Genomic DNA, 26,960 nt, shown 5'->3' with positions numbered 1-26,960 from the left:
CTTGGCGCCCATGCCCCGAGCTCTCCGTCTACCCTGGGCTGTGTCAGGGATAACACGCGTGCCAGAGGTTTCCTGTCCACACACCTCCCCCACTCTAAGAGAAGTTTGCACTGAAATTATAAGATGTAGTTAAGATGTATTGTTTGGGGGACATTTTTACAAAACCCGGAGACTTAGTTTAAGCAGATGATCCTTTATGATGTTCAGTTTCAAGCAGACTACGGCTGGCTCACTTCTTTAGAAAGGAGCGTGCTCTGAGGGGACCATAACTGACCCCCGGGTTCCCGGGTGCCTGCACAGCCCCTGCACTCATTCACCAGGTGGACTCAGCTCCGGCCATTCTCACGCCGTGGGGATGCAACTCTGGCCAGTCAGGCCTCTTCCTGATGCGAATTCTCTTAGACCAAGATTCATGCCTGCTAAGTTCACTGCAGGTATAGTTGGCTTCAGGTCACCAAAATGTGTGACTGTCATTGTTGGGCTGCCATCTTGGTCTACTTTCCTACGAGAGGTAGGAAAGTGTGTGAGTTAGCAGTACTGCAGTTCTCATCAGCACCGTCACTCACCTTCAGTGGTCTGTTTCTTGAGAAAGGAGGAACTGCGCTGGTTGCCCCACAGGCGGTGTGGGGCTGTGACCTTGCGATGCAGGGGGCTTGGCGTTGGGCTGGCATTTTCACTCTTCCTTCTCCTGCTCCAGTTACCAGTAGCGTTTGAAAGGCCCATTTCCTTCTTTGGGGATGGTTGGGGCTGTCATCCCCTTTTCTCACCTGGCAGGGGAGAAGCCCTCTCATCTGAAGCCTTGACAGGAGCTTAACACATTGAGGACAGGGCATTTAAATGTATAGATGCAGCTGTAAATCTGCCGTCACCAGTCAACAATGTGTTAAGGAAGGAGCAAGGCACCTGGGGGCTCCTAGGAAGAAGCCTGGGACCCTCTGCCAGAGCCATCCCGATCCAGCCCAGAGAGAACACGGCCGAGCCTGCCGTCTGCCTGGTCCTCACGCCTCCCAGTTCTGACTCTTCACAGCTAAAAACCCGTGTTCTCGTGGTGCTACAGGCTGGTCTCTTTGGGGCCGTCTTTAGTAGGCAAAGAACATAAACAGCTGCCCACTCTAAGTAGACTTGTCAGATAGACATGATTTGATCAAATTCTTTCTTTAGTTGTTCTATTGGTTGTCAGAAAAGTCATGACGTATTTTGTCTATGTTTTTCAAAGGTCATTTATTTATATAAAGAACAAAGATCAATCGATTTATTGCCCGTTTTGTTCGATAACCTTCTGCCATCTTTCAGTGAGCTTCATAATTCCTCGTTCATAGAAGGACCTGTTTTTATTTGTGAAAAACTGAAGAAGGTGCTGATTTACAGTCTCATCTGAATTGAACATTATACCACGCAAGGAGTTTTGAAGAGAGTGAAACAAGTGGAAGTCTGACGGCACAAGGTCAGGCGAGTATGGTGGGTATGGCAACACATCCCATCCAAGCTCCAATAATTTTTTTTTTTTTTTAAGCTGAGCCATCCTGCCACCTGTTGGCAGCTCAGCGGCTGCTCATCTCGGGCCGGGCATCGAACCGCTGTTGCTCAGAGCTCAAACTCTTGAGCGAGCTCTTAACCAACTGAGCTACTCGGCCAGCCCTAGTAATTTTTGACAGATGATCAAACTTGTGTGTGGTCTCGCGTTGTTGCAATGGAACACAACTCCTTTACAATTAACAAGCTCTGGACGTTTCTGAATGTTGGATTCGTTCAAACTGTCCAGTTGCCGACAGTACACATTCGAATTGATTGTTTGGTTCCTTGGTAGGAGCTCGAAAAACATGACACCTTTAAATTCCCGCCACACTGAGAGCATAACCTTCCTCTGATGAATGTCTGCTTTCGATGTCATTTGAGGCAAATCATCACGTCGGGACCAAGACCGTTGGCACACCACATTGTTGTAAACAATCCACTTCTCATCACCAGTTATCAGTCGCTTCAAAAAAGGATTGTTGTCCTCACGTTTAATGAGCATATTGCAGATGTTTATACGTTTTGTCAAATGAACTTCTTTGAGTTCGTGTGGAACCCAAATATCCAGCTTGCTTACGTTTCCCACCTTCTTCAGGTGGTCATGAATGCTTGAATGACGGATGTTCAATGTTTCTGTAATCTCTTGTGTCATGTAATGTGGGTTTGACTCTATCAATGCCTTTATTTTGTCGTCATCAACCTCGGTGGGCCTCCCTGACCGAGGAGCGTCGTTGAGATCAAAATCATCAGCACGGAATTTCGTGAACCATCGTTGGCACTGACGTTCTTGTAGAGCATTGTCACCGTAAACTTTATGCACCTTTTCACAAGCTTGACGCGCATTCTTCCCTTTATGGAAGTAAAACAGTAAAATATGGCAAAAATGCACAGTTTGGTCGTCCATCTTCAACTTGTTTTAAATTCTCCAGAACTCAACCAAATTGGTCAATTTTGTTTTTAGAATGAAGCTAGAACTGTCAGCTGTCAAATGACATAGCAATAACGTAGATGCGAATGACTCTAGAACTTCCAAAAATGAACTAGTGCCATCTGTCGCAAACATGCATCGTGACTTTTCCGACAACCCAATATATGAAGCCTTTTTGTTTCTTCTGTCTTACTAAAATCTCCAAGTGATACTTACGTGTTGGAATTCCTTCAGGCAGATGTGTGGCACTCCTCCAGCTCGTGCCTCGCCCTGGTCCCGGCACTGTCCACCTTGCTCCCACAAAGCCAGGTCCGCACGACCCCTCGCTTGGTCGCCTAGGGGTCCTTTGCCCTGGGCGCTGTAGCCTCTCGTTCGTTCTGATGTGCTTGTGTCCCTCAGTGCCCTTGCTCCCCAGCCCCTGGGATTCAGTACAGTGACAGTTCTTCTGAACGAAGGTAGGAAACAGGAGCGGGCAGACATTGAACTTGACTCAGAGAGCGGATTGTCGAGCACCCGCTCTGTGTGTGTCATGCCCAGGGTCTGGGGAGCGCAGAGGACATGTGGGCACTGTGCTCCAGGCCGGCCACCCACACCGCCTCTGCTCGCCTGGCTGTCCCTCCTCATAGCACCCTCGGCGCCGGGCTCCTGGGAGGTCAGGCTCGTGGCAGGGAGAAGAAGGACCAGTGTGGGCATCTTGCTGCCTAGCCGGTCTCAGGAAACCTGTGCTGCGCAGTTTGCCAGGAACTGGAACAAACGATCCCTGGTTGTCTGGGTCCTGCCCAGTGTGTACTGGAGTTTATTTGATTTTCCAAAGAGGCCTCACCTCACTGTTCAGTAAAGGTGTTTAAAGGGGTTTCTGGAAGTGTCCTGGAATTGTCCAGTCCGACGGTAGCATACATTTGCGTTCTTGTGTACAGATTTATGCACTGTCAGGAAACGTGTTAAAAATTCACACAAAGCAGGGAGCAAAGCGGCCCCCCTGCACATTCTCACTGTGAACTCGTCCCCACTGCAGGTCTTCATTGGGTTCGTGCTGAAGCAGTTTGAGTACATTGAAGTCGGCCAGTTCAGGTAATTCACGGTGTCCTGTCCCCTTACGTTCTCGTCCCTGCTGCGTAAGTATATATAATGATTATGAACGCAAGTGCACTTTAAAGGGCTGTTAGGCATTCTTGCTGGGTGTTATTTAATGGAAATCTGATTAATAAAATATGCTGTGCGTTTTTGTTTCTCAGTAATTAGTAAATATCTGAAGTCGTGCTTAGAAGTGGTCCGGCACCTGGCAGTCACATATGTTGTCAGTTTCATTTCACATTTCAAAGCATTTAATTATGATAATAGATTGCTGAATTAACTCTCACCTGGCAGAACACTGATTACTTAAATCTTCTGAAATTAAACACTTTTAGATACGGTTGTCTTCGGTAAGGTGATTATTATGCACTTTACTGATTGCAGCTTTCCTTGCTAGACAGGAAGGTTTTGATATTTAATACTTCCTCCTGTGTAGTGATAGGTGTCTAATTATTGAAAATCAAAATTCTTTCGTTTCTGAACTAGTTACTAAGTAGTTAGGGAAACAGTGCAGAGGAAAGTGTTCTGAGAGGCCCTGGGTCCAGATAGCCAGTTTCTAATCACGTGATGCCTTGACTATGTGATCTGAGGCAAGTTACTTTTTCTCCTCTGAGATCCATTTTCCTCATCTGAGGAGAGAGCCAGAAGGAGAGCCAGGAAGTCGGCATCTCTGGGCTCCCACTCAGCCCTGCTGACCATCCACGCTCTCCAGGGGCGAAGGGGACCCACTCCGGAGACAGATGGGACAGTGTGATGACATAGATGGGGCGGGCGAAATGAGGTCACTGGGGCTCCTGTCTGCGCTCTGTTTCTCTCAGCTGAATAAGGCATAATTTCATGTTGTTTTTACTGTAAATAAAAGAAGTGTCTAAACGGATGTTTTTGTTTCTAGGGAATCAGAGGCAATTATTCCAAACATCTTTTTCTTCCTGGTATTACTGTCTTACGAGCGCTATCATTCAAAACAGATCATTGGGATTCCTAAAATCATTCAGCTCTGTGATGGCATCATGGCCAGTGGGAGAAAGGCTGTGACACATGGTAACTGGACAAACCTTTCATCGTGGTCTTCAGTAATGGTGGTGTGCTCGGCAGTGTTAGTGTTCATCGCCCCAGCTTCCGCTGTGTCCACAACTGCTCTGTGCTTTGTAGGCCCTGTGCGTGCATGTGTGTGTGCGCGTGCGAGTGCATGTGTGCACGCGTGTGTGCATACGAGTGCATGTGTGCGCGCGCGCGCGCGCGCGTGTGTGTGTGGATGGAACACACTGTTTATTCTCAGGACTTTATAATCGACTTAGATAAAAATATGAGAGTAAGATGGTGTAAGGGATGGATCGAGTTTTGTCTGTCTATATGAAACACAAAATAGAAAACCTGGCTCTCGCGAGGACAGCTGATTCATTACCTGGGTGCTGGGAGGGACAGTCAGCCTTGATTCAGGGCCTTCTGTCCTGCCTGGTTACTGTGCAGGAGCTTCCACAGGACCACAGAGAACGGCCCACTGCTCAAGCAGCCCTTTTCCAGCCTGCAGAATGAGGTGGTGCGGGTTTAGGAATAAGCTGAAACCTTTCTCTGAACTTTCCGTGGGCTACCCAGCTCTCTGTTGACGCCAGTCTGGCTCCCTTGTCAGGAAGCTGTAGGCTTTTGAAGTTGGACAGGGGTGTTTCCTAGGCCCCTCAAACTGCAGGCGTGGGCCCAGCGCTGCTGCATGCAGTGTTGTCCCCTCCGTGTGCTGGCAGGAGAGCAGACCGTTGAGCTGGTGCCTGCTGGACCACAGGTGGCAGAGGTGGCCCAGTGCCAACTCGGTGTCCACACTGTAGTCACCTGTTCCATGGCCTTGCGTGGACCAAAATTCATGCCTCAGGGAAGTACACTACGTGTATGGATGTTAGGGTCACTGGATGTAGTTGACAGTGCAAATGTCAGCTGGAGGGTGACTAAGGTTTCGTGGGTCAGAGGATCTTTGGGTAGGAAATTGATGGGCAGCCAAACCCTACTACTTTCTACTGGGAAGTCGGTCATCTATGTGAAAGTTAGGAAGTGTGCTCTGTGTGTGTCACCAGGGAGAGTGCAGATGTGTGTGTGTCACTGGAATGAGTGTACCCATGTGTGCGTGTCATTGGGGTGAGTGTGCCCATGTGTGTTTCACTAGGGTGAGTGTGCCTGTGTGCATGTGTGTGTGTCACTGGGGTGAGTGCCCACGTGTGCATGTCATTAGGGTAAGTGTGTCCACATGTGCATGTCACTGGGGTGAGTGTGTCCACGTGTGTGTCACTGGGGTGAGTGTGCCTGTGCATGTGTGTGTATCACTAGGGTGAGTGTGCCCATGTTTGCGTGTCACTGGGGTGAGTGCCCGCGTGTGCATGTCACTGGGGTGAGTGTGCCCGCGTGTGCGCGTCATTAGGTGACACAGTGTCAGTCAGTAATCTCTGTGACATCATTGGGCTGCACCCTTACCAGTGAGAGGCATTTCACGTGGTGTCAGACTAAAGAATTTACTTTGCCTGCTGTTTTGGATTAAGAGAAGACCTTGGGGAAACCTTGATTTAATGAGAGAGTGAGTTTAGTTACTGAAATGAGCGTAGAAACCTACTGCCTGGACTAAATATCTCCTGTAGAAGAAGCGTTGTGTCTTTTCAGCTAAACCTTTAAGTAAGTTATGATGAGTATAGACTGTTGCTGTTTTAGCTAGTTGGAAGGTTTTATTATTTTCAATTTGACCTTTGAATTTGTCTCTTTTCAGAAGTGATGTTACATCACAGAAACCCTAGTTTTATTATTTTCTAAAAGATTTCACAAACTCTCAGTATGTGTCAGAGGAAGACCTGTGGTCTTCCATAGTGGTACAGACAATTTCACACACCCAGTAACGCTTATTGTAAACCAAGTGTGGAGTAGGGTTTCTTGTATTTCTTGGAGGTGTTTGCAGGTGCTAGGTGCTGTGTCCCCAATGTGAGGGCCACCGTGCCTTCTTAGCATGACCTTTGCCCCCACAGCCATCCCAGCTCTGCAGCCCATAGTCCACGACCTCTTCGTACTGAGAGGAACCAATAAAGCGGATGCAGGAAGAGAGCTTGAGACTCAGAAAGAGGTGGTGGTGTCAATGTTACTGAGGCTCATCCAGTACCATCAGGTAAGGCAGGGCGTTGGCGGCACTGCGCTCTATTGTCCTGCAGGCACAGAAAGAGATGCCATGGGGTCCCCCCAATCCTGTTAATCAGGGGTGTTGCTTTGGTCCAGCCTGGGCTTTTGGGCTCGGGAGATGCCAGGGACAGGACAGTTGGGTAGGGGTCTGTCTTGAACGCAGAACTGCCACGTGGAGAGGCCTCAGTCACACATCAGCCACCGTACCAAGTATGGTGGAGGCCCTCCTTTCCAAAATGAGGTCCCCCCCAAAAATCAATTAATTGACAATGCTGACCCAAAAAATGATTTTAAAATATATCAAATCTGAAATAATTTGGAGACTTTATTTGAACGTTTATTTATCACTGTGTTGATGTAGGGCCAAGGTCTGTTTTTTCGTGCTGATTCTAGTTTTGTTTTCCTTAAGGTGGAGCAAGAATTTTGGGTAGTTTGAGGCAGTTTAAGTGCAGAAATGTGGCTTTTTAATGACTCCTCTCTTTTAGCTGGTACAGGGGCCTAGCCCTCATTTATTTGGTAATTTTTCTTAGCTATTTGTCTTTGAATCTATATAATGAGGTCATAAGCTTTTCTCATGGAAACACTTTCTTTGTGCATTCTCATTTTGGTTACTCTAGGTAATAATTAAATGTTTGGTTTTTAATTAAATCCCATAATCATAATAATAAGTATAACTAGCATAGAGATTTGAGAACCAGTGACTGACACTTGGCGAGCACGGGGTTGGTGGGTGGCCTGAGAGTGGCTTATGAGCCGCATGCATCCCCGAAGTGCTCGGCCTGGTTTACGAGACAACAGGGCTGGCTCGTCTTCCTAATGGAGAGCCGGGATCATATGCCGAGGTCCTGGTGCTGTCCAAGCACTGCCAAGCCCTTCAGAGGGACCCGCAGCTCGGACGGCGCAGGTGGCCAGCTGTGTAGAGCAGGGGCTTAGGTGTCTTTGTAGCAGTTGTGTTTTATAGACCAGGTTGGCAAACTTTCTGTAAACAGGCAGATAACTATTCTAAGCCTTTCGGGCCATACGGCATCTGTTGCAACCCCTCATGTGTGCTGTTGTGGACGAAAGTATCCTGGTCAGGATGTTCACCAAGGGGCGTGGCTGTGTGCCAATAAAACTTTATTTACAAAAACAGGCCTTTAGACTTCTCTGTTTAGGAATGTTAACTAATAAACTTGTCCTGAACCACATGTAACTCCTGTGAAAGTAAGTCCTGCCCAGGGGGAGATGGCCATTGCACAGAACACAGACTCGAAACTGCTCAATATGGAAGTCGAGAAGTCTCTGCAGAGCAGTTTAGTCAGCACTGTTTGTGTTTTGCCAGAGGTTAGCATGAGTCTGATTTTCTTTCTGTGCCTTTTCCTGGTCGTGAAGTCCTGCAGACTCCACAGGAACAGTACAAGGCAAGCCACCCTGAGGGGCGTGACTGAAGCTCCCAGGCCCCTCGCATCGTCTGCGGGCTCCCCATGTCGCGTGTCCCAGGGCCAGGGTTGCGTGGGTGCAGCAGTCCTGCGCTGGGGCTCACGCTGCTCTGGGCCCTGGAGCCGTGCAGCCGAGCCGGGGTCAGGAGAGAGGGAGCAGGTGGCAACGAGTGACCGGGCCCATCCCCCTTGTAGGTGCTGGAGATGTTCATCCTGGTCCTACAGCAGTGCCACAAGGAGAATGAGGACAAGTGGAGGCGGCTGTCACGGCAGGTGGCCGACGTCATCCTCCCGATGCTGGCCAAGCAGCAGGTGTGTCACCCCGCCCGCCACTGTGCACATTTGCACTTGGGGGAAGAGCCCGTGTCTAGGTGGCAGATTGATTTTACGGTGGTGCTTGCCAGGGCCGGTCATGGGCAGGGGTTCCTGCTGAGCTTCTCAATGGCCTTCTCGTTGTCGCCTGCCCCATAGGTGTGGAGCCCAGGGCTCAGAGACAGTCGTAGGTTGCCCAAGGGCGCACAGCTGGAAATGTGGATGATGATTGTATTGAGGGTGCAGGCCAGCTGTTTGGCTTTCATACTTTTATGTATTTGAGTCTTTTATAGAAAACATGGATTTATATAATAAAAATCTAAATGAAAATATTTGCTTTGTGGAGAAAATGTAGCCGATGCGGTGGTGTTCTGAGAGATGTTGCTTGTTTGACTATTAAAGTTAAAACACGTTTTAGTGCTGGGTGGTAGTGACGGCGTAGTCAAGGTCACCTGGCCCGCAGGTGCCTTACCGGGGGGTAAGTGTCGGCATTTGTGTTGTTTCATTGCAACAGATGCACATTGATTCTCACGAAGCCCTCGGCGTGTTAAACACTCTTTTTGAGATTCTGGCCCCCTCCTCCCTTCGGCCTGTGGACATGCTGTTACGGAGTATGTTTGTCACCCCGGATACAATGGTGAGTATTCTGCTGCACGGTGGCATCTTAGGGCCAGCGCTCTGCAGTCCCCCAGGGGCTGTGCTGGGGCCAGGGCGGGCCTGACAACGTGCATGCTGAACAGGCTCCCAGCTGGGGTTGATGCTGCCTGCCTGGGCCCACACTTTGAGAGCCCACGATACAGAGATTTATTGGTAGAATGTTAATAAAAGAGGGGTGGTTTCCATTTAGGAAATTGGCAGTCGGGAAAAACTTAACTCTCTTTTTTCTTTAACTGTGGCTGGTTTATGTTCTGTCTTTTAGGCATCTGTGAGCACTGTTCAACTGTGGGTCTCAGGCATCCTGGCCATTTTGAGGGTTCTGATTTCTCAGTCAACGGAAGACATCGTTCTTTCTCGGATCCAGGAGCTTGCCTTCTCTCCGCATTTAATCTCCTGTCCGATAATTAACAGGTTAAGAGATGGGGACAGCACTTCAACCCCGGAGGAACACAGTGAAGGGAAACACGTCAAGAATTTGCCAGAAGAAACATTTTCAAGGTGTGTTCTGTGTCTGACCTTTTCCTAGTCCCTGTCCTTAGGAAGTCGCGTGGTGTTTGGTGATGGGAAAGTCGGGAATAGTCCTCATCTCGCTTCAGCTCTGGGAGCTGTGAGGACATCTGTGTCGGTGTGTTTTCTTACCTGTCCTGCCTCACTTGTGGCCCTGGTCCAGGCCCCTCTCATGGCTCTGTTACGTCCTCCTGGCATCCTCGTTACAGACTACACGGGGGCTCACCACGGGGTGGGTGGGGGAGGGCAGCCTGCGCTGGGAGCAGGCAGTGAGGGCCACGCTGCCTACAGAGGATTGAAAAAGCTGAGCAGACCCACTAGAAGTTGGTCTTATTTTCATTCCCACTGTGTGCTGGCCCTTCTAAACCCTGCCAGTAATAAAACCCTTCTCCCTGCCAGGGCTCCCACGATGCTGTGGTACCAAATGGTGTCCACCATGCTGTGGCCTAGATAAGTGTGTGCCCCCCATGGCTGGATTGGGGCTCCCTCAGTGGGAGCGGCTTACAGGACATGCTGTGGGAGCAGTTTCTGCGAGGCGTGCCTTCCAGCCGGGGCCAGGAGCGTGCGGTAGCCGCCCTTTGGGTCTTCTGCGGAGGGTCCTTTGTGTGTGTGGAGATAAACCCAGGACACCCGCATGGCACCTGCGTTTGCAGGGTCAGCAAGGAGCCTGCGGCTGCCTGTTACATTAGCGGGTGCCTGAAACGGATGAGGCGCTAAATTCTGCCGTGCATTAATTAGCAGCAGCACCTGTACGGTTTACAAAGCTTTAGTCACTACGTGTCATTTTGTCCACCTGACAGTCCTTCGAAGGTGGTGTAATTACTGCCATCTCATAACTGAGGAGAGTGATACCTGAAGGCAAAGGGACTAATTCAAGTGGATAGTATTAAACCTCCCACTTGTTTATTTTACTTTACTCACACTTTTAAAAAATTACTTATTGCGGTGACATTGTTAATGAGATTATATAAGATTCAAGTGCACAATTCTGTACTAGGTCACCTGTATTGCACTGTGTGCTCACCACCCAGAGCTTAGCGTCCTTCTGTCCCCATGTGTTTCACCCCCTCTGCCCTCTTTATCCTGCCCCTCCCCTGACCCCCCCCCCCATCACCACGTGCCACGTGCATGCTGCGTCAGCCCTTTCCCACACTGTTTCTTGCCGTGTGTCCACTGTGTATACTTTTCCATGTTACCTGCTCAGTGCTCTGGAATGTCACTCATTCGCTGTCACCCTTCCCCGTTCCTTCAAAGGTTTCTCCTACAACTGGTCGGCATCCTTTTAGAGGACATTGTTACAAAGCAGCTGAAAGTAGAAATGAGCGACCAGCAGCACACTTTCTACTGCCAAGAACTGGGAACGCTGCTGATGTGTCTGATCCACATCTTCAAGTCGGGTAGGCACAGCGTCCGTGTTCCGCATCCCAGCGACACTCAGAGTGCAGGGTCCGTGCTGCCAGGGCGGGTGGGAGGGGCGGGGGCTGTGCTGCCGGGGGCAGGCTGTGCTCAGTGCGTTCCGTAAGCTTTGTTGGCGATAAGAGTAAACCTGAGGGCTTCCTCTGTTTTAAATATTTTGGAGACTGAGATGTGTTTGTTACTTTATGTATGATTGTGAATTAAAAAGGACAGTGAACCCAAGAGAGAAGTCACAAGATGCCAGTCATACATTGAGCATACGAAGTGGCCAGCCCGTATTAGGACAGTCAGCGTTTTCCCAGAGTATTTTCAAGAACAGAATGAGTGAGAAGCTGGAAGATGTTAGTTACAGGGCACAGGCACATCTTTCTTCTCTCAGCAAGGAAAACGAAAGGCAGGCCTAGCCTCTAGGAGAAACATACACCAAGGACGTCACGGGTCCAAATGTGAAGCAAGCCAGACGTGGCACGGTTTTCAGCAGCTGATTTGATGGAAACCCCTGACTGTAAATCCTCTCCTTTAAGTGGCTCAGAAGTCATGACCCAGGACCCACAGAAAGACAGGTCTTCCTCCTGGGCTTCTGGCTTTGTTGGGAACTGTCGTCACATAGTAATTGCTGTTTGAATTGTCAGTTTTGGAATCAGTATGAATAATGCATTGAAGACTGACTGACTGATGGTTTCAGAACAGAAGAAAAGTGTTTTCAGTTCTGACAAACATAAAGGGAAGGAGCCAACTTACTTTGGCAAGTGAAGGTTGAGGAAGAGGCGGAGGGTGGAAGGGACACTCAGTGTCCCCTCTGGCATGGCCGAGGCGATACGATCAAATGTGAGGTTCACAGAAGAGAACCGAAGCTGCCAGGTCACCACTCAGAACAGAATATGTGCTTACATGGGGAGGCGGCAGGTACATGTGCTGTCAGGTCACTCACAGGGCGGGGCCCAATCACGACAGGTCCCTGTCAGCAGGCGCGAGCGTGGGGAGGAGTTTCCTGGTGGAGCCCGCAGTGCAGGGCGTAGCACTCCTGGTATGGCTGCCCTGGTGTCGTCATCCTGGCATCAGCACTCCTGGCGGCGTCATCCTGCAGCTGCTGTGTGTCCCCAATCCACAGCTCTCATGTTGTGTCGCTTATTCTCCGCTGTTCCTTCTCCAAGGCAGGAAGGGTGGCCTCTGGCCGCCTGTGGTCCCAGCCTCTGCGTGAGTCCTGCGAGTGACACGTGGGCCCCAGCGTGCTCTGGCCCGCCCGGGCCAGGTGAGAGGTTGGACAGCATTTCTTCCAGAGGGAGGGTTGCTTTACTATAGTAAGGGCAGAGAAGCAGACACACAGCTCCGAGCGATGAGAGCACAGCAAATAGAAGTTCGGGGCGCCCCATAAGTAAACGGGAGAGCAGGTAGGTGCCCGAAGAGGGCTGGGCAGGGCACTTCTAAAATCAGAAGCCCCCCGCTCTGTTATTGGATTTTTAAGTCATGCACAGATCTTTAATACCAATTAACACACACGCTAAGTACTTACCTTAGAGCAGGACACTTACTGTTTTCAGCCTTTGGTCCTTGGACGAAGATGGACCGTGTCAGCCCTCCACCCTGCTGGCCCTGGTCATGGGCGGTCAGTAAGGCTGATGTGATTCTTGCCTTTGGGAACGTCCAGGCTAGCGGGGCGGATGGTTCATGGGTATATAGTCACAAGTCTTGATATGTCCTATGAAGGAAACAGACAGTGCAGTGACAGACCACAGGGTGGGTAGGTGGGGGAGGCTTTCTGGAGGGTGACGGTGAAGCTTAGACCCGAAATGCTAGCCTTTCAGAGAGAAGGGAGGGGGCGGAGGGGCGCTGGGGGGGCAGGCGGGACCTGGTATCCCAGCCCGGGAGCAGGGAGAATTGTGGCCACTTCGTCTGACTGCCAGCACCCTGGGCACAGGGACGTGGCCAGAGTAAATTTGATCAAAGACTTTGGTTTCAAGCCCCTAACACTGAACACATTTTCTTTCTGAAGATGTTTGGTTAATGCCCCACTGACCCGCTCTGATACGTTTAAAGAAGGAGAAAATAATGACGCCCTGTGAATAATAGGTCCTCTTTAGTGTGTCAGTCATTTAAATACTTGGCCATCAATGGGTTTGGGCCTGACCCCAGAAGGACACGAGTTCCATCTCTAAGGTCTGCTTTCTGATCTTCTGTGGTCTGTGTCGTTACACACGTCAGGCAGCGTTCCGTGCCTCTCAAGGTGTTCACTAACCCGTTGCTGTAGCTTCCTCGTCTTCCTGTTCTCAAAAATCAGGCGGTATTCTCAGTCCTGGGTGGGGCTGCCCAGCAGAGTTTGTTGCAGTGTGGGGTGCTCTGTGACCCTGCCAGTTCAGTGACCGCTGGGCTCTTGAAATGTGGCCTGTGCCATTTATTTTAATTTAATGTAAATTAGAACAGCCACACGTGGCTAGTGGCTGCCATGTCAGGACAGGCCACACACTCACTCTGCTCAAGCGCCCGGGCTGGGCACTGCGGCCCTCAGGTCCTGCTGCTGGCGCCTGGTCCTTGTTCAGCTGGCCTAATGTGTGAATAAGGCGTGTGCGTGTGTGTGTGTGTGTGTGTGTGTGTGTGTGTGTGAATGTCTATTTCTATCTTGTTTACTTTGACTGCATTTCTTGTAAAGACACTAGGGGGCAGAATTACTGTCTTTGTTTGGTTTTGAGATAGAGTTGAAGTAAGTCATACACTTTTATATAAATAAGGGGCAGTTAGCATATAAAGTTGGTAAGTTTTATTTCTGCATTACTTAAACAAAGGCAGTAAATTTCACTCCTCCGCTGAAAGTTAAGACTGAATTTGTCCATTTCAGGTATTCTTTCTCAAAATGGTAACTCGTCTGAATAATGGCCTTGACCTCCGATTTTCTGCCACCTCTTGTTGGGGGAAGGGTGTGAATCCCAAAGTTGTTTGCCTGTTTCAGATTCAACCCAACATAAACAGAATGGCCAAGAAAGACAGCTGGTCTCCAGTTTACAAAACCTGGGTAACTGCTGCCCCGTCTTCCCCTCCGAGACGGGCCCATTAGAACCCAGGACTGCGAGTGTCCATGCTGTGCTGCTAGCGGGGCGGGGCCTGTGGCCAGGGTCAGGTCCCTCACTGCTCACTGTCCTCCTAGTCCATGCCGCGGGCCCTGCCCCTGCCAGCCAGACGCTCACAGCGGATGGTAGCACCATCCCTGAACCCCAGGCAGGAGGAACCGGGCTGCACGCCACACGCTCCTGTCCTTGTAGGCCACGCTGGAAGGCTTCTTCCCAGGACTTTCACAAGGGTCCGTGTTCCCACGTTATATAGGTGCCAAAGTAGGAGTACTGGGAGAAAGAGAAAACAGCTTTTACTATAGTAATGAAATTGACATTGATCCAAATTCATATGTGGGCAAGGTAAGGGCTGCCCGTGGTTATAATGCCAGGAAGCATGGTATCGTCATGTGGGCATACGGTCCCTTTTACGTGTGTTATCCCTGTTAACCCGTACAAGAACTTGGAAATATTTCTTCCTTTTTACTGATGAGGGAACTTAGGTTCTGAAAGGTCATATGGTAAAACCAAGAATGAAAACCCAAGAAGTTCTCGTGCCCATGTTCTTTCTGATATTCCATGCAGCCCATTGGGCTGATGATGGGAAGTGTGGCAGCCAGTGTGTGCAGGGCACTTCCTGTGGGCCCGGCCACTGTGGGAAGTGCACTGACACCCATATCACAGCACAAGGAGCAGGCAGAGATGGGGGATGCGAGAGCGCCGAGCATGGGGTTGGGTGAGAAGCAGGCCTTCTGGCTCACGCTCCGCCCTCTTCATGCCCGGCCTGCAGGTGGCACTGGCTCTCCAGCTCCTGCTTCCGTTACTTTTTGAAGCACTAAGCTCTTTCTTTTTGGCGCCAAAGGACAGGGCTAGAGGAGTCGTCTTTGTGCACAGCCTTCCGTCTGTTCCTGCCTCAGCGTGCTCTCTGCTCTTTGTCACTGCCTCTCGGCCCCTGGCCCTTTTCTCTTCTCCCAGCTCATCAGGCTCTCTGGCTTCCCCTGCCGTCATCGGACACTGTGCCGTGGCTCCTGCCCTTTTCGCTGTCTCAGCCAACTATCACTGCTCTTGAGACTGGGAAGGGACACCCCGCCAAAAGTATCTCCAATCTCAGTCAAGGGCTCACCACCTCTGTTAGTTATGGCCACAGTAGCTGCTGTGACAAGTCAGCATCAGCGTCTCCGGGGCTCACACACCGCGGCTGCCTCTGGCCTGTGCAGCCGCCCCTCCTGCCCGGGGCGCTGCCGTCCTGGCTGGCAGCACCTTCATCTGGCTGGGGAGAGGAGAGGAGAGGTAGACAAGGTTTCATTGCCTTGTACTGAAAGTGACCCACGTCCCTTTTGTCGCATGTCTCTGGTGACAACTTGTAGCCCCCACCCCCTTGCAGGGGCTGGAAAATGTTCACGGCAGGGCCGGGGTGAGGGACACAGATTCTGGAGGGCAGCTTGCCGCCCCTGATAGAGCCACAGAGATGAAAACCAGAGCTCCCAGGTGACCAAGTCAGGAGGGCGAGGCAGGTGTCACGGCAGGATTAGCGGTTGCTTCAGCATGAGCCGTTTGCCAAGGGTGCGCTGGGTGGGCCGGGTGGGGCTGCTTTCTAGAGCCTTTCCCAGTCCTTGCATGTCTGACACCACTTCCCCTATGGAAGGCACCTCCAGGTTCCGCAGAGAGAAGCGGAGCCTTCCCACTAGTGTTTGTCCAGTTCCTCTTCCCGTCACCGCCGCGTTGGCATCCTTCTAACACCTCTTCCCCTGGCAGACAAGGAACCATTGGGTTCTGACCATGGCTTCCTGTCCAGTGAAACCCCACGCCTGTGGTCCGTCACCCCCAGGCTCCTGGCCTGGCTCCAGCGTTCCTTCCGGGCACAACTGCCTCTTCCCTGTGTCTTTTGTCCCCACACAGAGCCCACGTGGTAACGGAGGGCACAGAAGGGCCAGGCCAGGGGGCAACCAGAGAGAAAAGCCGGGAGTGGGGCCCGGAGACCAGATGGACTCTGGGAATCTTCTCGTTGGGATTTTTCTGATCGTCCTGCTCTTGCTAGGTCTCCCCCCTCGCCTCAGCTCATAGGTGCGACCAGTCACGCAGCAGTAAGGACGAAGACCGCAGTCGGGCTTGGCCTGTTTCAGAACTCTCTTGCATTTAGGATGTGTTGAAATTTAAATCAGAAGTAAGATTTTCGCTCTCCAGCAGTGATGCCGGGAGACCCAACATACGGGGACAGGAAGCCCTTGGCCAGCCCCCCCTCCTGCCCACACTGTGCTGTGTGGTGTGAGTGTCTGTGTGTCTGTGGGGTGAGGGCCAGCTGTGTAAAGTCGTGCACAGTGACGGGAATGACATGTTGGACTGACTTTGTGTCTGTCTAAAGGAGGGGCCAGAACTCAATGGTTAAGTCCCAGAGGGGAGCTTTCTAGGCCCTGAGGAGGGTGCTGTGTAGAAGCTTGTGGGCTGAGTCCCACTGGGTCTGCTGCTGACCATGTAGCCGCCCCGCCCCAGGACGCATCGTGGCGGGCGAGGAGACCGCGGGCAGTGGCACAGAGCACCGTCTGTCTCCTTTCTGTGGGCACTCGCTGTGGCCCATGTGACCTCTCTAGTTGCTCTCCCTCAGTTCTGAGCAAACCAGGGCTCTGTTTGGTATGGCAGGAGTGGGGTGCGGTGAGGCTGCCCATCCCTTTGAGTACGTGCAGGAGAGAGCCGTGTCGTTTATGTAAATATCTTCTCGTAGCTACAAAGTATTGGACTGTGATGAGCAACGAAGAGATTCCACCTTAATCAGTTTTACTTTGGGTTTGTCTCTAGGAATGTTCCGGAGAATCACAGCAGCTGCCTCTAGACTCTTCACCGCCGACGGCGCCGACGGCAGTTTCTACAGCCTGGAGAGCTTGAACGCGCGTGTGCGCTCCATGATCCCCACACACCCTGCGCTCGTGCTGCTCTGGTGTCAGATCCTGCTGCTCGTCAGCCACACCGACTACCGCTGGTGGGCCGAGGTGCAGCAGACCCCCAAGTACGTCCGCTGGGCCCACCCGGACTGTGTGCTAACAAGCCTCTCGGCAGCTCGAGGTTTGGCCCATTTGCGGGAGGTTTTGTAAAGAGTCCTTTGCGTTTGTTTTTTTTTAAAGATGTTATTGGGGAATTGGGGGAGGGAACAGGCTTGGGGAATCAGGGAAGGGGAACAGACAAATTGCTCTCCTTTTGTTCTTCAGTCTAGTTGTGGAGGACGTCGCTTCACTGGCCCATGTTGGTATAATCATTGCACTCTTCCCGGGTGAGGCAGTTGCTTGCCGGCCATTGGATGGCCGCTCATGGCTGCTCACGGCAGCTCACACCAGCTGCCAGCCGTCCCACTGCAGCCTGCGCCATTGCCGGCAACTCACAGCAGCCCAGCTCCAGGTCGAGCTGTTGTTCACCATCTTAGCTGTAGAGGGCGCAGCGACACTGGCCCTCATGTGGGATCCGAACTGGGGCCCTGCTGCTCAGAGCTGGCGTCCCACGGCAACTCCTAACCAACGCGCCAGCCCTCCTCTGCATTTTAATCTTCCTTTCACGGACACTAGTGTAGGGAAAAAAATGTGGTCCCACCAAAGACATTCAGAATCACCACTGCTTTTTGAATGTGATTTGTTTGACACAGTCTTTGACCCTGTTCCGTCTTGTGGGTCGTTCTTGTCATGCCATGTCCCTCCTGCTAGGGTCTCGTCCTTAAATTGGCTCCAGAGCCAGATGTGTTGCAATGTCTTAACTTCTTTGTAAGTTAAATGTGGTTCTGGTTATTCTTAGACAATGAAGGAATGACTTAGCAGCAGTTTAGAAGTGCCTGGAAATACCTTCTTTTTTATCATTCAAACGACTTCTTAAGTAGCCGATTGTGGGCGGCCTCTTTTTGCAAAAAGCTTCCAGGTTTAAGCCTCAATTTTGAGGCACTGTCTTGCTCAGACGTTTGTACATGTGTGGAAATCAAAGCTTGGACACCCACCTCCCCACACGGAGGCCTCTGCAGGGTTTCTGGAAGGCTCGAGCCTGTGGTGAGGAGAGAAGCCTCTGAAAAGAAGAGACTGCAAGGGCTGGAGGGTTGAGGTCAGCTTCTCTGTGCTCAGCGGGGCACCGCGCTGTGTGAGACCACAGGGTTCTGCTGGGGCCAGCCCATTCCTCACGCCCGGAATACCCCACGCTAGCAGGGATATTAAACATTACTCGGCTCTGTGCAAATGCAAAGGAAAAGTAAGGGCTCTGCCCACCCTCAGAGCATGAGCATTTTCTCCTGTGGCTTCTTCTGGAACTTGCATACCTTCAGCTTTGACCATTTCAAGTTAGTTTTTGTGACTGGCATATGTAAAGATAGAGCCATTTTCTCCCTGTGTGGATAGTTCTTTCAGCCTCGTTTGTTAAAGGCTGTCCTTTCTCATTTGAGTAACCTTGGCACTTTGCTCAAAAGTTCATCGAATGTGGACATATGGACCGTCTCTGCGCTCTCCGTTTCCATCCATCTGTGTCTCATCATGTCAGTACCATGACTGCCAGTTAATACCACACAGCCTAAGACTTTGCTCTTTGTTTTCAAAACAGTCTTGGTTCTTTTAGGTTCTTGGCATTTCCATATCTGTAGTTTAGAATTGGGCTCTACAATGTCTGTAGAAAAGCCTGCTGGGGTCCCTGAATACTTCATGTTTTGGACTGCAGTTGTAAATGGTCCTTTAAAACCGACTTCATCTTCCCCTAGAGCAGCGGTTCTCAACCTGTGGGTCGCGACCCTTCCACAGGGGTCGCCGGGTACTCGTATGTGGGCCTATCTGCATGTGGGCCTGGAGACGGATAGAGGAGCGGTGTCTCGGTTCCTAAGACCATCGAAAATATGTGTTTTCCAATGGTCTTAGGCACCCCCTGTGAAAGGTTGAGAACTACTGCCCTAGAGTGTTGGTAGTCTGCAGAAATGCAGTGGCTGTTGTGTACTGAGCTCATACCCTGCAACGAAACTCACACAGTAGCTCCACACCCTGCTTGAGGGTTCCTTCGGGTTTCCTGCGGACATGAGCACACCATCGACGGCTAGAGGCTCTACTTTTTCCCGCCTAGTCCGGATTCCTCGTTCCCTTCTCTGCCCCAGCACGCTGGCTGGGCCCTGCCGCACAAGACTGAAGTGCTGGCAGCTTCTCGGGTTCCTAGAACGTCCTACCTCAGGGAACGATTTGGTGTTTATTTGGGCGGGAAAGATGGACTTCGTCCCTTGATAGCAGGGAAGACGCAAACTGCAGGGGTGTTAGAAATTGCTAACATTCACTGAACATTTTAAACTAGAGAAGATAAAGGCTGATCTAGTCATTGGACTTAAGTGCTTGAAAAATCTGAACAGGCCTGAGAGCTGACTAGTGTCAGAAGCCGCAGGTGCCCCTTCTGCTCGGGCGTGTCCCCGGAGCCTGGGTGGGCGGCTGCCCACGGCTGGGAGCTGAGAGCCCGTGCCCTCCTGGCCCGTGCGCCACACCTGCCCCTTCTTCCGCCCGTGTGCCCTTCTCCTTGTGTTGGTGGGAGTTTAACCTCCCAAGTGTCTCCGCCATCCTCTCCTTCCCTGCCCCTTGCACCTCGGCTTACTCTGATGTTGTGTCAGAAACCTCTGGATCTGGGAGTCAGAGAAATGCTGGACTAGACGGTCAGTGTTTAAAAGAAGTGAACCCAAAGTGAATGTGGTCTGGGCTTCAGCCGGTATCCGTTGAGCCGTTTGAGGCCAAACTACAGTTTTTCTTAAATGCAGATGGTTTACTCTGTGATAGTTTTTCTTGACCCTACCTGACTCAGTTTCCCTTTTATAACATTTTGTATTGTCCCCTCTATTATCCTGAAATAAAATTAGTGGGGCCTATAGCCTATCTGTACTTAAATTTCATAAAAATAGAACGCCTTAAAGGTAACACAAGGGGAAAATACTGTGGAATAAGTACTTTGGCGCTCAAGTGCTTCATGTCCCCCTGTGTTAGAGGGAAAATGCCCCTCCATGTCCAGAGCACCCCTGCACTGGGACGCTGTTTCTCCAGCTGCATGTTATGGGGATGAGAAAATAAAAATGAATTATGAAGTAGGAAATACAAAAGACAAGCCATTGGTTTTCATGTGTAGACTCACCAGCTATTGCTCTGTCAGATCGTTACGGAAGATCTACCCAGCTCCCAGGCACACTTCAGGCCGCGCCGCTCCCCAGGGGACAGAGCCAGCTCCCAGCCACACTTCAGGCCGCACTGCTCCCCAGGGGACAGAGCCAGCTCCCAGCCATACTTCAGGCCACACTGCTCCTCTGGGGGCAGGGCCAGCTCCCAGCCACACTTCGGGCCACACTCTTTCCCTGGGGACAGCGGGGTCTACTCTTGTCTGCTTCTTACATCATCACAGGTTTATGTTTGCTTTCGATCTGTCGCACCTTTGGTGGACTCGGTGACTTCCCACACGTGCCTCGGCCCCAGGGCTGTGGTGTGGTGGCCACTCCCCCTTTGTTGTTGTGAGGCCTGGCAGCACCTGTCAGAGGCCGTGGGGCTTGCCCTGCTGCAAATTGGGACTAAGTTTGGGTTGACATCAGACCTCTTCTGTGCCTGCTGCTGATACTTGAATTGGAGACTCTGCCCTTCCCTTTCAGGGGCTCTTTCCCTCATTAGCTGTCCTATCGCAAACACCAAATTAACAGCGTGAATGTGTGTCATGTTGGGGCCGGCAGGAGGGCGGGCTGAGGAAGGGGACGTTCTGATCGACACGCAGTGTACAGCACAGTAATACACTCTTTCGTACCAAATGTGGTCAGCTTACCACTGCCACAGTCAAGATAGAGAACAGTGCCAGCCCCTCAGAGCATTTTCTGTGTCCCTCTGCAGTCATTGTCTGCTACACCCGCCCGGAATATTGCAGAAACTGTGGAGGTGGCACCATATAGGGTGTGGCCTTTGAGGCTGGCTCCCTTCACTTGGCACGGTGTATTTGAAGTTCGTTCACGGTGTTGCACGTACAGTTGTCTGTTCCTGTGGTTACTGAGTGCTGTTCCATGGTAGATGTAGCACGGTTTGCCTATCCATTCACCAGGTGGAGAACAGAGGCATGGTAGTGCTTAAAACGTTTAAATCTGTAGAACTTATTATACCATTTCTCTTCTACATCCTGAGGCGTTATAGGAAAAGTTGACACGTTTTCAAATAGTCTTGTTCTGGCATGACCTCTGCCTCCCTAAGCCTTAGCAGAGACACACAGAGGTGCTCACCGAGGAGACCTGCTGTCCTAGGTCAGACCCAGGAGTCAGAGGGGCCATTTGTGAGTGTGGCAACAGTCGTGATCTGAGTGTTGGGGCTTGAATCCAGAGTCTCAAAGAGTTTCTGATTCCTTGTACTTAAGAAGCAGAGAGACAAAGTGAGAAAAATGGAACAGGAAGTGAAATAACTGACTTTCCTGTGGGGAATGAATTTTGTGGAAATGCTTTTAAGCAGCGTTTCTGTAACAGCATATACACTGTGGGCACGTCTAGAGCTGTAATGTTGCATGTTAATCGAGTAGTAAAATAGGGACGTGGCAAGGTCGCCTTCTAGCAGCTGACAGCTTCCATGCTGACCAAAACTGGGGACGCCGGCAGCAATGGCTGCGTCATCACACAGCCAGCAAGAGCTCAGACACCAGTGCTGATCGAATGCGCAGCTTCTTGGACTTTCTTTCATGTTCTGCCTGCTACGTGCTGTGGTCTCTAGTTTCCGCGTGCGCTTTTTCACGCTCGAAGTAGGTAATGAAGAGCGTGCATTACACAAACACTTTCCAATGTGCCTACTTGAAGTCACTGTCTGCTTTAGAACCAGAACTAACGTAATCGCCTTCAGTACATTCAAAGTCAGCTCGCTGCCGCCCTGGAAAGGTTGTCACTGCATCTGTTGCTTCTTCCAGAAGACGCAGCCTGTCCTGCACGAAGTCACTTAGTCCCCAGATGTCTGCAGAGGAGCATTCCGAGGTGGCCCCCAGACTGGGAGTGTGCAATCGAGAAATCGTTCGGAGAGGCGCCCTCATCCTCTTCTGCGATTATGTCGTAAGTGTGAGAATGCGAGCCGTGGGGTGGGGCCTGGGGAACACTCTGCATGCGTGACACTCCAGACCGGCTGAAGCCAGACTGCCTGCCGCCCCGACAGAATGAAAACCCAGAGTTCACGTCCAGTCCGGCTGCCCTGACACAAAAGTTGATCACGGGTTCTTAGTTTGTGTGTGAAGGCTTCACTCAGCTGTCACTTGTCCCGCACACATGCAGTGACCGCTCCCTGCCATTTGCAATGCTGGGCAGCTTTGCCGAACGGAGGGAAGTGGTGGAATTATAACAATAAAATGAAGCTGACACTGTCCACTGGGGTGAGGCTCTGATTAAAAATGGTTTTAATCTGTGGAAAAGTTGTCAGCTGTTCATCGCTGCATTTAAAAACAAATCTCTGTTTAAATGCCATTCTTTTTAAAAAATAGGGAGTTTTTTACCATAAAACTAGCATTATGTGTTTAACATAGAAAATTTACAAAACCCAAATAAGTAAACAGAAGAAAATAACATTTCCTGTAATTACTCAGAGAGATCCTGTTACTTTTTGTTGGGATTTAGCCCTTTCCCACAGCGGTATAACGTGTGTGCGTTTGGTGCACACACCGCCGTCACGAAGCAGCACACTGGTGAGCGCCCTGGGCTGGGAGGCGGGGCGGCGTCTCCGCTGACGTCGCCATCGTTCCGGTTCCTTTTGTTGTCATAGCAATTTATTAATATTCATTTTTGCTGTACATTCTTGATGTTGAAATTGTTTTTTTTATCTTGTTCCACTTCTAAGAAATAATATAATTATATAATGCTGTAGTTCACAGATGTAAGAAAAATATTCATTTTATAAGCTAACGCTCTCAAATTATCCCACATGGAAAATACTAATTGTTAACCAGATGACAAAGAATTGGTCTCATTTTACAATTTCGGTCTAGAGGATTATGAATTAAGGTAAAAAGGCAACATATGTGTATAAAAATGGGTATTTCTTATTTCCTTAGGAATCTTAAGTGAAATTTCCTCCCTTAAGATCCAGTCAATATGTGGGATCCATTCATATTTTGGATTCAGGAATTCTATCAAAACTGTGACAGCTATAGGGAATTCTTTTTTCCGCTGACCTGTCACAAAATTGGAGAAAGAGATACCGGAGACCACCCCTCAGGAGGCCACACCGACACCTGGGAAAGAGCAGGGTGGCTGCAGACGGAGCGCCCTGGCTCCGGACTAGTCACCTGTCAGGGCAGAGCTCACCGTCCCTGCTGCCCGAGGCAGGTGGCTGATAACCGACCCCCCTCCCCGCCCCCCACGGCCCTGGACCTCATCCTGGCCAGGCCGTTGGCTGGTGTCCCTTGCAGCTGGACTGCTGACTCCCATGTCCCCGGTGGGGTCTCACTTGGAACAGCCTTGGCCACTGTGCGTGGTGGAAGGCGACAGACTCTGGAAAGTGAGTTCCTGCTCGTCGATGATCGGTGCTCAGACACCAGCTGTGTCCTTGAGGCTCACACCTGGGCTGTGTGTTCCCCTTCCTGCCCCTCATGCCTCTCGGAGGCATTAACGCCTGCTCTGTCACGCTCTGCCTGGGAGTGAGGCTTGGGCTGTTTCTCTCCTCGCTCAGTGTCAGAACCTGCACGACTCGGAGCACCTGACGTGGCTCATCGTGAACCACATCCAGGACCTGATCAGCCTGTCCCGGGAGCCCCCTGTGCAGGATTTCATCAGTGCCGTCCACCGGAACTCCGCGGCCAGTGGCCTTTTCATCCAGGCCATTCAGTCTCGCTGTGAGAACCTCTCGACCGTAAGTGCCTGCTGCCCGCTGTTGTCAGTCCGTGTTCTCAGCCTGACATTTTGGAATCCTGGTTTCCACTTGGCAAAACCCTCTGTCCTCTGTCCCACGCCAGCCCACTGCGCTGAAGAAGACGCTCCAGTGCCTGGAAGGGATTCACCTCAGCCAGTCGGGTGCCGTGTTAGCGCTGTACGTGGACAAGCTGCTGTGCACTCCGTTCCGCGTGCTGGCTCGCATGGTAGACACCCTGGCCTGTCGCCGGGTGGAAATGCTTTTGGCTGCGAATTTGCAGGTACTGAGAAAAACACTGATACCGGTTTTTATCAAACACTGAGCAAGGCAAGCCGAACAGTTGCTGGGGTTTTCCTCCACGGGCATATTCTTCATATGGTCACTAAAGGAAACATGTGACACGTATGAACTCGTCATTCCTTGTGTGTCTGATACGAGTGTCTTCTAACCTGCCTTTGCTGCGTCCGATAAGCCGCACATGTCAGTTTCTCCATTGTAAATGCGCGTGAGGCCGTTTTGATTCATTGTGTTACAAACCCCTGATGTGTGCTTGTCTACTTTAGAACAGCACGGCCCAGCTGCCAGTGGAAGAACTAAACAGAATCCAGGAAAACCTTCAGAGCAGCGGATTAGCTCAGAGGTAACGTTGGAACCAGGCGCTCCGTGCTTTGGATGTGAAGACTTAGGTTTGTAAGGGAATGAACTCGCAGGATGAGAGACTGGCGTGCTATGTCGATGGGTTTACTGCAGGGGGCCTTATAGAAAGCCTCCTGCATTACACAGAGCTGCTTCACACTATACAGACAGAGCCAGAGGACCTGACAGCATCAGCCGGCTGCCTGTGTGGATGTGTGCCTACCTCTGGGCCCCCTTAGTGGACGTGTGCCCGCCGGCCTGTGCGGACATGTGCCCGCCGGCCTGTGCGGACGTGTGCTGCCGGCCTCAGGGCTGCTTGAAGCTTAGCCTTCAGCTCTGTTCACCGTCCTGTGATGGATGGGAAGATGAGTTACCAGCTTCATCTGAACAGAGTCAAAGTATGTAATCTAACTGCTAAGTGAGAGTTGGCAAATCCGGAAGATGTTAACCGAATTCTTAACTTGCACGAATTATGTCTGCATCTTGTTAAACATTTTTTCTTTATAGCTATTTATCACCAAAGTTTGTTTGCAAAGCCTTTAAAAGCCTTTATCAGAAATCATGGCATCTATTATGAGTGTATTTCCTTGACAGCAAAATAAACGGAGAATCTTTTACCCTTGTCCTCCCCGAGGGTAGGTGGGGGTGGTGGAGCGTGCGAGAGAGAGAATATAGTTATGATGCTGTGACTTCAGTAGTAAGAGTGGCTGTGGGTGGCATCTTTAATAGGGAAGGGGCGAGGTTCAGTGGGCAGGACCTGGCTGTGCGTGGTTTTGCAGGATGCCGGGCTGAGTCACGGTGTAGTTTGGTCAGGCTGTTATTTTTGTTTGATCCTAGACTTAGTGTTCAGCCCTGATGAGGAAGACTATAAATATCTTGTAGCAGACGAGGTGATTCTCTTATAAAGTGACCATAATTGGTATACATGTTGTCTTGCTGGGAGATTGCCATGCACTTGGATCTTGGATGATACTTTGCCTTTCTGAAGGATGCTTTGATTAGCTGCTGTCCTTGTATTGCCTATTGCAATGTTTGAGTATAAATGAAATTTCTGAAAAATATTTATGGGGCATAAAGTGTGGTTGTTAGAAGTAAACTAGGACCTGAACTGGCGTCATGACTTGTTTGAGTGTCAGTGAGAAGTAGCTTTAAAGAGCACATCAGTTGAGTTTATCTCGCTTTAAGAGGCCACTGTTATTTCTTCCCCGTGAAGCTGGGCTCTAACCCATGTGTGATTGGATTCTAGACACCAAAGGCTCTACTCCCTGCTGGACAGGCTTCGCCTCGCCACCGCACCAGGGTCACGTGGCCCCTCTCCTCTGGTCACGTCTCATCCACTGGATGGGGATGGGCCCCTGGCACTGGAGACAATGAGTCCAGACAAAGTGAGTGCCTCATGTCTGTGTGAGATGCATGGGCCGGCTCAGGGCACTGAGTACCACTGTCCACTCCCTGCAGACCCAGAGTGTGACGGGGCGGTTCGGGTGGCAGGATGTCATGGCGCTTGGTGCAGCTGTTTCCTGCCAGCAGCGGGCGGGATCCCACGCCTGACGGCGTGCCTGAGTCCAGCCAGGGAGTGAGAAAGGAAATGCTGACTAGGACACGCACGGCGGGGGCGGGGGGTCAGGGCAGTCAGTGGGACAGTCAGGAGGTAGGGGCCGCGGCCTGCACTTAGACTGCACAAGCCTTCAGGCACGCGTCCACCTGGCCCGTCTCCTCCTTACACCTGCTGACCGCCTGCAGTATTGACCCCACCACCCCACAGTCCCTGAACGTCATTACCCTAAAACTCACACCTCAGCTGGGCCGTTGGGCCCCGGGAAGAGCCTTGGCACCCTACTTTCTTGGAGAGAGTTCAATTTAAGTATGAACTTGGATTTCAACAACCAACAATCCAGGCACGAATAGCAGAAGTCCTGTGCTGGCCCTGGAGGGAGGAGCAAAGCAGCCACCCCCAGAGAAGGTGGTGGGTACAATGCCAAGTGAGGGACAGGCAGGGAGGGCATGGAGCAGGGCCTGCTCCCTGCAGCACCTTTGCTGGCTTTGGAGGGCAGTCAGACGTTCCCCAGGTGGAGGGGAGAAGGAGCGATGTCCAGACAGTCACAGCACGTTCAGAGACCAGCCTTCGCAGCCACCTGTGGTGTGGTGGCAGCCAGCGCAGCTACGAGCCCAGCTTACCAGATTGCGTTCATAGTCTGGGGAGGACGCAGGTCCTGTGGTCGGGTGCCACAGGCTGTCAGGGGTGGCGGGGGGAGACCCACCATGTTACCGGTAGAATTGAGGGCCCTCGAAAGTCCGGCCCATTGCATGCCATCACCACTGTCCTCTCCTTTCCAGGACTGGTACATACGCCTCGTCCAGTCCCAGTGCTGCACCCGGTCAGATTCGGCGCTGCTGGAGGGGGCAGAGCTGCTGAGTCGGGTCCCTCCAGGTGACATGAGTGCATTCATGATGAACTCGGTACGGTGGGCACTGTGGGATCGGGCCATCCCTG

The 26,960-nt window shown here is 51.2% G+C and overlaps 1 protein-coding gene across 6 annotated transcripts in view; it reads left to right on the top strand.

Annotated features, from left to right (window-relative positions):
- Nucleotides 1–26,960, top strand: part of HTT (huntingtin) — a 126,980-nt gene that overhangs the window by 70,018 nt on the left and 30,002 nt on the right. For all 6 annotated transcript variants that reach the window (XM_019657955.1, XM_019657953.1, XM_019657954.1 and 3 more), the window contains 14 exons: nucleotides 3,459–3,514; nucleotides 4,410–4,558; nucleotides 6,514–6,650; nucleotides 8,275–8,391; nucleotides 8,906–9,028; nucleotides 9,311–9,546; nucleotides 10,810–10,952; nucleotides 16,806–17,013; nucleotides 21,906–22,044; nucleotides 23,651–23,830; nucleotides 23,934–24,110; nucleotides 24,394–24,470; nucleotides 25,713–25,851; nucleotides 26,804–26,926. In XM_019657955.1, the coding sequence (XP_019513500.1) occupies nucleotides 3,459–3,514; nucleotides 4,410–4,558; nucleotides 6,514–6,650; nucleotides 8,275–8,391; nucleotides 8,906–9,028; nucleotides 9,311–9,546; nucleotides 10,810–10,952; nucleotides 16,806–17,013; nucleotides 21,906–22,044; nucleotides 23,651–23,830; nucleotides 23,934–24,110; nucleotides 24,394–24,470; nucleotides 25,713–25,851; nucleotides 26,804–26,926 (2,004 nt within the window). The remainder of the gene's footprint in view (nucleotides 1–3,458; nucleotides 3,515–4,409; nucleotides 4,559–6,513; nucleotides 6,651–8,274; nucleotides 8,392–8,905; nucleotides 9,029–9,310; nucleotides 9,547–10,809; nucleotides 10,953–16,805; nucleotides 17,014–21,905; nucleotides 22,045–23,650; nucleotides 23,831–23,933; nucleotides 24,111–24,393; nucleotides 24,471–25,712; nucleotides 25,852–26,803; nucleotides 26,927–26,960) is intronic.

This window comes from Hipposideros armiger, unplaced genomic scaffold (genome assembly GCF_001890085.2).
Source record: "Hipposideros armiger isolate ML-2016 unplaced genomic scaffold, ASM189008v1 scaffold_282, whole genome shotgun sequence".
Lineage (NCBI taxonomy): Eukaryota > Metazoa > Chordata > Mammalia > Chiroptera > Hipposideridae > Hipposideros > Hipposideros armiger.
Note: the sequence above shows the minus strand (reverse complement) of the source record. Positions and strands in the feature narration are given on the sequence as shown.